Below are 10,387 nucleotides of genomic sequence, written 5' to 3'. Positions count from 1 at the left end.
AGAAAGTTCCAGGGCGCTAGTTTTCGCCTGGTCTAGAGGAGAGAAATAGTGTTCGTCAACGGCCGCACATAGGGTCCCTCGAGGTGCTGTTGGGTCGACGATCGTTGCCTCGTCAGCCTAGTTAGACGCGACCGGGGGGCGGGCAAGATGTCGTCACTGGGCAGGCAATGCTACAATTTAACCTGTTGTGGCAGTGCGCTAACAGCCCCCTCCTGGCCTACTGATACACGGTAAATTGTCGCTCCCAACTCGGGAACGAGGGGCAATCGGCTTCCTTCCCCTGCCCTGGGGTGGGGCAGACTGCGCGGCCCGGGTCCGGGTCTCACATGATTTGGCGTTGAGTTGCACTCCGTCTGCCGCGCTGTTGCAACATTGAAACGCGTACGTCTCGCAAAATCTCCAACGTCCTTTTGAACTCCCTAGAAGCTGCTTCCAAGGGCTCCGGGTCGGCCTATTGCGGATTGCAGCAAACATGAATCGTGCGTCCAGTTTTCGGTAAAGAGGATCATGGTCCTTCCCCGGCTGCTCATCAGCACCGCGCATTCGATATAGCGGCAATCTTTAGGAAGAACGAGTTGTGAGACGTCCGCACCATGGGGAAGGCGGACGGCTTTGCCACTCCATCAGCGTGGGCGTCTTGGTCTCCCAGTCAATTCACAAGCCACGTCAAGATTCAACGTCGCTACGTGCAGATCCCCTCAGACCAACGTGGATTGTTGGATCGCCGGGATGCTTGGTCTCCTAGCGGTTTTCCCAAGGTCCCTCGACGAGTGTTGGAGGATGTATGGGCACGCCATGTGGAGACGACCCGGTCATGCCCTGAGGCCGTGAGGGAGGCATCCTCCTCACAGTCTCCATCTTCGGTGCATCACGAGCAGGAGCACCAGCACAGTACCCCGAAGGAACCCCCGGCCGAAGCCAACAGAGGCAGTGACGCAAAAGAAGAGGACCCGGAGCCCGGGGTAGAATTGTCATGGCCACCATCACCTTCCTGGCATCACCATAAGCCCCGTCCACCGGAAGAGCCGACCACAGCTATTAGCAGCCCAAGTCAACACTCGTCAACGAAGAAACGTTCCAGAGTAATGTCAACAGCTATGCACCGAGCCGTGTATTTGAACGAGTTCCCCAGCAGCAGTAACCCAGCATCTGAGACCGGGCTCGAAGTCGAAGTGCCCGGGGTTATCACCGATATCCTAGAGCCGGTCAATCGAGGGCCTGTGTCTGCCCTTGAACCCACTCCGCCGTCAGCTCAGATTATACCGTCGACACTAGCCGACACAACTAGCCCGGTGAGGGCTCCCAAAGCGAAACGTCCCCGGCTCATGAAGCCGCCGGGCCCCCTGTTTCAGAGTCCTGAGAATGTTGGTCACAAGCAAGCCGAAAAGCTAGGGCCTTGGAAAACTGTCCCAGCCAGGCTGTCCCGATCGCCAAGTCCGATGGTCTTCTCGTCGTCTCCGGTCGCCAAATGCCCTGTACCATTATCCGCGGAGGACAGACGCCTGCCCGAGGCAGACACCAAGCCAGACATTCTCACTGCCCCACAGCATGCCGTCGACCCAGAGTCTAGCAACTCTACGGACAAGGTCCCACCAAATGGCCCTCCGTCACAGGTCCCTTTTACGGCCTTCAAGATTGGATACCCAGACTATGATGGCAGTCTCGGCGATTTCATCCGAGGTGTTATGTGCGTCCTGCGAGTTCACAAGGACAGGGCTCTCCCAAGCTTTCTGTACGACGACTTTGTTCGGGTGTTTTCTAGCGACTACGTGGAATACGTAGGCAGTATCGACGGCAAAGAGCCTGCCCTTTCCGCAGTGCAGTGGTACAACGAAAACGTATCGAGACCCCTCTATTCCAAAGGCATCCTCAACAAGAGCAACATCACGGATATCCTCAGTCATTATCCGGATGAAGTTCGCGCCATCCGGCAGAAGCTCGTAGCGGCCGAAGCAGAAATACAGGGCCAAGACAGCCCGAGACGCCCAGCCGCCATAGGTGGACACGAACGGTCGAGTCAACAAACACCCTCGATGATTAAAGCGCCGCGTCTCTTCGAAAATCATTACACGCCCACGGCAGCCGTGCCTGCAATACCCAACTCCCTGGCCCGCCGCGCCCAACTACCTTCAGATCCGGTCTATACGACCGAGAAACCACGATTCACAGGCGGGGCTCGTGTGGCTGCTAACGCTGACATGTCCGGACTCGTTTCAGCTCGGCAGCCGAGCGTCGACATGGCTAGATCTACCGGATCTGCCTTGGCGGTAGACGACACCGAATCAGATCTTGGGTCTCTCCAGAGCCAGATCGACTTGCCATTCCCGGACATTGAACAATCCCAAACCCCACCGAGAACCAGGGTCGAGATGGGGATCCTACAGTCGGCACGCGACTTGCCCAGTGCTATACTCACGCAGCAAAGCAATCCGGAGAGCATAGCGGAGCCGACACTCAAACGCAGGGCAAAACCGGCCGGTGAGCCTGGCGCAAGCTACAAGAAGCCAACAAGAACGAAGCAAGACTTCAAGAAGCGGGCCAAGGAATTCCTCACACAATACAGGGCCACTCAGAGCTCAGCGCCTAGAGGCTCATCAGCCTCATGATGTAAAGCGGGGAGGGATCCATGCTGCATCGATTCGGTATTAGTATGGTCTGCTCGCGGCATGATACTGCACAACTGCAGGCAAGAAAATTGTTAGAAGTGGAGTTGGTATTCTGTATCTTGCATGTCGCATGTACGCACTAGCCAAGTAATTCTGGCATTTACCTCGGCGAGTGCAGCCCGGGCGAATAAGCGTCTAAATGGCACAAGGCATCGTTTACTCCAACCAAAGGGGGTATCACTTCCAAGTCATTCCCCACCATCTCATAGCTGATGCCCGCGCGACAGAGATCATTCCGCTCCCGCCTCTTGGGCACGCCGCTTCTCCTCCTCGTCGGGCGTCATGGTACGCAGCTGCAGCGCATGGATTCCGCCTTCGCGCGCCAATTCGTCCTTGAGCAGGGAGTAGACGAGACGGTGCCGTGCTGGCTGCATTTTGGACTTGAAAGCTTCGGATGTGATGACGAGCCTGAAGTGTGTCTCGCGTGATGTGACGCCCCGCATCGGCTCATGATGAGCATGGAGGTGCGAGTCGTTGTAGATCTCAAGCGTGGTGGGTTGAAGAGCGGCCGTGATCTGGAGCGATACCAGTCAGTTCTCTTAACCCATGTGATACCAAGCCTACCCGCTCAGGTTACGGCGCGCGCCCAGACCGCGCCGATGTAGATTATACCTTCTCCCTGATTGTATCCTCGACGGGAGTCTGCGACGCCATGGTGGATAGCGGCCTTCGAGTGGCTCTGGCGAGGCCAAATGCGGCACGGCGGAGCATAGGGCGGGATTCTCGAGGCTGCAGCTGTCTTCGGATATGTGCCTATTAATGAAAGGCGACACAAGGCGAATCGGAGGGTGGTGTCGTCGGGAAACGCAGCTTGAAATCAATCGCCGGGGGAAGAACGTGGGTTGAGAGGATCTGACCAATGGAATGGATCGCCGGAGTTCGGAACCCTTGCTCTCGGCTGCAAGCTTCGAGCTTCTAGTGGAACGGCCCAGGAGTTCCCCACAGACTCCACCCAGCAACACCCGCCGAGAAAGCAACTTCGTTCCCGAAAAAAAAAAAAAGAGAAAAAACAATCCCGTTCGTCATCCCGTCTGGCCACCCTGCTCCACAAAAGAGACGATGGGGAACCCCATTTGCTGGTAGGCACACCGTCCCGGGCAAAGAAGTAGGATGCGCCGGACTCGGCATCAGAACGCCCGTCCTATGCAATGCCTGAACCCCTGTAATCTTATGCTTGTTACTGGCCCGAACCCGTTTCCCATGTCCCGCTTCTCCTACTTTTAGTAACTCTTAAACCGACCGATCCCCTCCCCCCTGCCATTCCGGCCCCTCCCCCTCCCAATGTCCATTGCCCTCGCCCTCGGCAGGAGGTTTGGTAACCGTCTTCCCACCGCTCTAGCTTCTGTCCGCTCTCCGTGCAGGTTCCCCGGTGTAAGAATGGCATCCACACTGCCGAGGCTGCCCGTGTTCGAGGCGATCGCCCGTCATGATCCGGGCTCTACTGTCGTTATCCACTCCAACAGCGGGCGTCGATTCCGGTACGGAGAGCTACTAGGCGACGTGTGCATGGTTCGGAACCGCCTGTACGAGACGGCCGGGAGGAGTGATATCGATGGCGAGCGCATTGCTTTTCTGGTCGAGAACAGCTACGACTATGTGGGTAAGCCGAATCACAGCCCTCGCGCGAACTCGTCTCCCTCTTTCTTCCAAGTTCCGGACCAGGGCTAACTCTCTCTGCCACCAAAGTGACCCTGCTGGCCATCCTGGCGGCAAAGTCCATCGCCGTACCCTTATCCCCAGCGTTTCCCGCGCCGGAACTGCAGTACATTGTTAACCACAGCGAGGCGTTGATGCTGCTGTCTTCTGCAAAGTTCGCCCCGAAAGCGCAGGAGGTGCTAAGGACGGAGCTTGACGCCGAGCCCATCTATCTCCAAATCGACAAGTTCCAGGGGGGTGGCGAGCACCAGAACGTGACATTGGAGAAGACGGACTCGGACTCGCCAGGAATGATGCTCTATACATCCGGCACAACCAATCGACCGGTAGGAGACACCCTTCACTTCGACCCTGATCCCCTGAGCATAGGCTAAAAAATACCCTCCACTCCAGAAAGGTGTTCTCCTCCCCCAATCCGTCATGACTGCGCAAGCCCGCTCTCTGCTACAAGCATGGGAATACTCACCCTCTGACCACCTCCTCCACGTCCTCCCGCTCCATCACATCCACGGCACCATCAACGCCATCTTCACCCCTCTCTTCTCGGGCAGCACGATCGAATTCCTCTTCCCCTTCAACGCCGACGCCGTCTGGCGGCGCTTCGCCGCCCCCTTCCTCACCCCTGACCAAACCTATACTCCGTCCGAGTCCCGCGACAAAAGAATTACCTTCTTCACGGCCGTGCCCACAATCTACTCCCGCCTCCTATCCACCCACAAGACCCTCGCGCCAGACATGCAAAGCGCCACCCGCACCGCCATCTCCCCCGCCAACCTCCGCCTCGCCATCTCCGGTTCCGCCGCCCTCCCGACCCCTATCAAGCGCGCCTGGTCCGACCTAAGCGGCGGCAACGTCCTCCTGGAGCGCTTCGGCATGACCGAGGTGGGGATGGCGCTATCCTGCGGGCTCGACGTCGCGGACCGTGTCGACGGCTCCGTCGGGTGGCCGCTTCCCGGCGTGGAAGCGCGCCTCGTCGACGTCGACACCCACACCGTCATCGAGCGCGGCCAGGAACGAGACCCCTCCACCGGCCGCGAGCGCGTGGGCGAGATCCAGCTCCGCGGCCCCACCGTCTTCGCCGAGTACTGGCGCAACCCGGCCGCCACGGCCAAGGAGTTTGTCGACTCCAAGGACGGCCGGGGCCAGTGGTTCAAGACGGGCGACGTGGCCGTGCGCCGCCCCGTCCCCGGGAGCGGCAAGAGCACGGCCCCCAGCCAGAGGGACTGGGCCCGCGGGGACATGTACTTCATCCTGGGGCGGCGCAGCGCAGACATCATCAAGAGCGGCGGGGAGAAGGTGTCGGCGCTCGAGGTGGAGCGCGAGATGCTCGCGCTGCCGCAGGTCGCCGAGGTGGCGGTGCTGGCGGTGCCCAGCGGGAAGTGGGGGCAAAAGGTGGGCGCCGTGGTCATCCTCGATAAGGACAACGTTCCCGAGGGCAAGTGGACGCCGCTCGATATGCGCCGGGCGCTAAAGGGCAGCCTGGCAAACTACAAGATTCCGCAGGTCCTCAGGGTGGTGGACCATATACCCCGGAATGCCATGGGCAAGATTAATAAGAAGATGCTGGTCAAGGAAATCTTTCAGGATGAATTTAGCGGCGATGAGTTGTAAGAGCCGGGGGTTAATGGATATGTTTGTTTTTGCCCGGCTGTTGGCCTGGATAAGGGGCAAACTAGATGGGTGGGCTTAATTGTTAGACCGGCAATGTATACAAGTGTACAATAGTATGCTTAGACTTCCGTTAAGACCTAGATTCCTAACTTCACAAACCGATACGCAGGGGAAAAAACTCGCCACCATATTCATACGTAATATCAACTGAGCTGGAGGCCGTGTGTTTCTTTTTTCTTTTCTTTTCTTTTTGGGCTCATTGCAAAAATTGCAAAATACGGAAAGAATCCATTAAACACCAGCGCCCAGATACCCGTCTCCATTCCCCATACCCTGGGAACCCCAAAGAGGAAACCAATGGAAATATTTTAAGAATGAGATGTCCATCTTTCATAACACGGTTCTTCCATTACCCGGGCAAGGCGCTAACATCATTGGTCTCAGGAGGGTGAGCCCGTACCGAGATGCGTGCACCAGAGCCAGAGCCTCGTAAAAATAAGCCGGCCAAAGATCGAGCCGCGAGCCGCGAGCCGCGAGCCTACAGCTTGACACTAGACCACCATTTTCGCCTTTGCGCGCGTGCTGCCGCTGTGGGCGCTGTCGGTATGGCCCGAAAACTCGAGCGTCTCGTTCGGCGGTAGCTTGAGGACGGCCTTGAACCGACGACCAATTGCCATCAGAATCTCCTTGCCCTTCTCGGCTGAGCGGCCTTTGCCGCCTGCGATGTCACCGTCTCCACGGCCGGGGATATGGCGGCCGGTGGTGCGGGTCCAAACGCCGATACGGTAGAAGGCCTTGCGGACGTTGACAACCACGCCCATCACCTCGCCGTCCTCTTCCTCCTCCAGCGTCTCGCCGATGACGGCAAGCATGGTGTGCAGCCAAAGCTCGTCGATGTTCACGGACCGCTTCTCCTTGAACTGGTACGACCACTTGCCGCCATGCTTGTTCTGGGGGTCCTCCCACTCTGGCCGCACGCCTTCCTTGAATAGGTGGTAGTCGGACTTGATAGCGAGGTCGGAAACAGGGGCAATATTGTTCTACGCGAGCGTCAGCACAAAAGCCGTGAGAAGTTTCAAGTGAACTGTCGGCACGACATACGTAAACGCCCCAGAATTCCTCAACCGATTCAAAGGTGATGACCTCCTTCAGCAAGTCGTTCCAGCTGTCGCCCTGCGGCGTGGGTCAGCACAAAGCGAGCCACTGCGGGGCTATGCGGCAGCAGAAACCAACCTTTCCGCTTGCGGGCTTGGTGAACCAGAGCGTCCACCGGTTGGAGAGAGGGTGCTTGACATTGAAATTGTCCTTGTCGTGAAAGACGGTGACGGTCTTGCCGGCATCTTCCGAGGCGGCCCCATCGGTCTTGTTTCCGCCGTCGGGCGAGACGGGGATGGTGGTGAGATCGACCTGCTCCGACATGATGGGTATTCACAGGCGTAAGGCGCGCAATTAGTCGGCGAGTGAAACAAGGGGTGTTTAAGTGAAGAGAGAATCTAGACCGCAATGAGGGTCCACAGAGCGGCGAAGAATGTGTTTTTCGCAGGGCACGTCGTGCGAGTCAACGCTGAGGCGGGCTTTGCAACGAATGCGACTCCACGGATTCTCGAAGGCACTGGTTCTGGGGAGCAAGCGCTGACGACCTGGAGGAAGGCTCGATTAGGTGCCTGGTAGACAACTACAGCCCGAGTTTCTTTGAATGGAAAGAGCGACCTTGCGCCAGGCAAAGTCCGTTGTGCTGGAAAGGTTGGGAGCGTCGCAAAGTTTAATCTGGTAGGAAATCGTCAAGTTTCATCGCACAATCAGCGGGCAAAGCGCCTCACCCAACAACGCCTTGTCAGTTTAGCGCCTCGCTAGCCAGGGTCCTCCCACCTTCCGAGTCACGAGTTTTGTCACGCGCAGGGCTGATAAGATACTTCCGAGGTCGCACCTTAGCCCGAATGAGGGGGAGGTTGGTGGGGAAAGCGGCGGTTTGGCCAAAGGAAGAAAAAAAAAAAAAAAAAAAAAGGTTCACCGCATTTGAAAATTTCTGAATTTAAAGAGACTTCGTCCAGCCTGCCCCACGCTGAATCGGCTTTTTCCTTCCTCGCGCCAGATTCAGCTCAACCTCAAGCCTTCCCACCACCTGCATACCACATCTTCACCATGGCGGACGAAGTCTATGATGGTGCCATTGGCATCGATCTCGGTAATGTTCCCCGCTGCGCTCTTCGCTCTGTAATCTCGAGCGGGTGGGTTCTTTGGGTGCGTTTGCTGACAGCCCATCGCGATGTTCAGGCACCACCTACTCTTGCGTTGCCACGTACGAGGGCACCAATGTCGAGATCATCGCCAACGAGCAGGGTAGCTTCACCACGCCCTCGTTCGTCTCCTTCACCGATAATGAGCGGTTGATTGGCGAGGCCGCCAAGAACCAGGCCGCCATGAACCCGGTGAACACCATCTTCGACATCAAGTAAGACGCCGCCTTTTTTTTTCCTCCTTGCACCTTTTGATTCGGCCGGGCAACCTACTGACGCTTTTCGCACTCAGGCGCCTGATCGGCCGTCGCTTCGATGACCCCACCGTCAAAAAGGACATGGAGTCGTGGCCATTCAAGGTCGTCGACGACAACGGCAACCCGAAGGTTCAGGTTGAGTACCTGGGCAGCACCCACACGTTCTCGCCCCAGGAGATCTCCGCCATGGTCCTGACCAAGGTCAGTCATACCACCAAAAGCCCAAAACATCGAGCCAGACGCTGATAGTGTGCGAAATAGATGAAGGAGATTGCCGAAGTCAAGCTCGGCAAGAAGGTCGAGAAGGCCGTTATCACGGTCCCGGCCTACTTCAACGACAACCAGCGTCAGGCCACCAAGGACGCCGGCGCCATCTCTGGCATGAACGTTCTCCGTATCATTAACGAGCCTACCGCCGCCGCCATTGCCTACGGTCTCGGCTCGGGCAAGTCCGGGAAGGAGCGGAATGTCCTTATCTACGATCTCGGCGGTGGTACTTTCGATGTCTCGCTCCTGAACATCCAGGGCGGCGTCTTTACCGTCAAGGCTACCGCTGGTGATACCCACCTTGGTGGTCAGGATTTCGATACCAACCTCCTCGACCACTGCAAGAAGATCTTCACACAAAAAACCAAGAAAGACTTGTCGGGTGATGCCCGTGCCCTACGGAGATTGAGGACTGCTTGCGAGCGCGCCAAGCGGACTCTCTCCAGCGGCGCCCAGACCACCATCGAGATCGACTCCCTGTTCGATGGTGAGGACTTCAACATGCAGATCACTCGTGCCCGTTTCGAGGATCTCAACGCCAAGGCTTTCGCTGGCACTCTTGATCCCGTTGCCCAGGTTCTCAAGGATGCCGGCGTCGAGAAGAACCAGGTCGACGAGATTGTGCTCGTTGGCGGTTCCACTCGCATTCCCCGCATCCAGAAGCTCTTGAGCGACTTCTTCGATGGGAAGAAGCTCGAGAAGAGTATCAACCCTGACGAGGCCGTCGCCTACGGTGCCGCTGTCCAGGCCGGCATCCTCTCCGGTAAGGCCACCTCTGCCGACACTTCCGACCTCCTTCTCCTGGACGTCGTTCCTCTGTCGCTGGGTGTTGCCATGGAGGGCAATATCTTCGCCCCGGTTGTTCCCCGTGGCCAGACTGTCCCCACCATCAAGAAGAGGACATTCACCACCGTTGCCGACAACCAGCAGACGGTCCAGTTCCCCGTTTACCAGGGTGAGCGTGTCAACTGCGAGGACAACACTTCGCTGGGTGAATTCACTCTTGCTCCCATCCCCCCCATGAAGGCTGGTGAGCCCGTCCTCGAGGTCGTCTTCGAGGTCGATGTCAACGGCATCCTCAAGGTCACCGCCACCGAGAAGACCTCGGGCCGCAGCGCCAACATCACCATCTCCAACTCGGTTGGCAAGCTCTCCTCGACTGAGATTGAGAACATGATCAACGGTATGCCTTGCCTCACAGATACAGAATTTTGAGAACGATTTAAAATGCTAACGTTTCGCAGATGCCGAGAAGTTCAAGTCCAACGACGAGGCTTTTAGCAAGCGGTTTGAGGCCAAGCAGCAGCTTGAGTCTTACATTTCTCGCGTTGAGGAGATTATCTCGGACCCCACCCTCTCGCTCAAACTCAAGCGTGGTCAGAAGGAGAAGATCGAGCAATCGCTCAGCGAGGCCATGGGCCAACTCGAGATCGATGACTCGACTGCTGATGACCTCAAGAAGAAGGAGCTCGCCCTGAAGCGACTCGTGACCAAGGCCATGTCGTCGCGGTAAAATGGCGTGAACGTTTGATGAGCGGTTGGCCTTGTCCACACAGGTACAGGCGGCAATCGGCGGGGGTTTATGAAGCCACGGTCCGAATCCGACCGTGCGCCCGGAAAATGGCGGGCTATGGTTATGATGGGAGGCGTCTTATATCTCGTTTGGTGAAGCGGGACCAAAAAGTTAGAGGGA

General features: G+C 57.4%; 5 protein-coding genes across 5 annotated transcripts; 3 read left to right on the top strand and 2 right to left on the bottom strand.

The window, feature by feature from the left end:
- Positions 1–593: 593 nt before the first annotated feature.
- MFIFM68171_00477 (uncharacterized protein) lies at positions 594–2,606 on the top strand (the record flags this gene model as incomplete). Its single annotated transcript, XM_071055899.1, has 1 exon — positions 594–2,606. The coding sequence occupies one exon, from the start codon at positions 594–596 to the stop codon at positions 2,604–2,606; it is 2,013 nt and encodes a 670-aa protein (XP_070912000.1).
- A 290-nt stretch (positions 2,607–2,896) lies between these two features.
- On the bottom strand, positions 2,897–3,377 carry uvi31 (BolA domain UV induced protein Uvi31; the record flags this gene model as incomplete). Its single annotated transcript, XM_071055898.1, has 2 exons — positions 2,897–3,181; positions 3,279–3,377. The coding sequence occupies 2 exons, from the start codon at positions 3,375–3,377 to the stop codon at positions 2,897–2,899; spliced, it is 384 nt and encodes a 127-aa protein (XP_070911999.1).
- Positions 3,378–4,043: 666 nt separating this feature from the next.
- MFIFM68171_00475 (Malonyl synthetase) lies at positions 4,044–5,933 on the top strand (the record flags this gene model as incomplete). The annotated part of the gene is made up of 3 exons (XM_071055897.1): positions 4,044–4,266; positions 4,353–4,648; positions 4,716–5,933. The coding sequence occupies 3 exons, from the start codon at positions 4,044–4,046 to the stop codon at positions 5,931–5,933; spliced, it is 1,737 nt and encodes a 578-aa protein (XP_070911998.1).
- A 551-nt stretch (positions 5,934–6,484) lies between these two features.
- On the bottom strand, positions 6,485–7,352 carry TIF45 (eukaryotic translation initiation factor 4E; the record flags this gene model as incomplete). The annotated part of the gene is made up of 3 exons (XM_071055896.1): positions 6,485–6,973; positions 7,035–7,106; positions 7,167–7,352. The coding sequence occupies 3 exons, from the start codon at positions 7,350–7,352 to the stop codon at positions 6,485–6,487; spliced, it is 747 nt and encodes a 248-aa protein (XP_070911997.1).
- A 723-nt stretch (positions 7,353–8,075) lies between these two features.
- SSB1 (Heat shock protein ssb1) lies at positions 8,076–10,207 on the top strand (the record flags this gene model as incomplete). Its single annotated transcript, XM_071055895.1, has 5 exons — positions 8,076–8,118; positions 8,208–8,385; positions 8,463–8,628; positions 8,689–9,877; positions 9,939–10,207. The coding sequence occupies 5 exons, from the start codon at positions 8,076–8,078 to the stop codon at positions 10,205–10,207; spliced, it is 1,845 nt and encodes a 614-aa protein (XP_070911996.1).
- Between the last annotated feature and the right edge of the window lie 180 nt (positions 10,208–10,387).

Source organism: Madurella fahalii (assembly GCF_045866475.1).
Source record: "Madurella fahalii IFM 68171 DNA, scaffold_1, whole genome shotgun sequence".
Taxonomy (NCBI): Eukaryota; Fungi; Ascomycota; class Sordariomycetes; order Sordariales; genus Madurella; species Madurella fahalii.
Note: the sequence above shows the minus strand (reverse complement) of the source record. Positions and strands in the feature narration are given on the sequence as shown.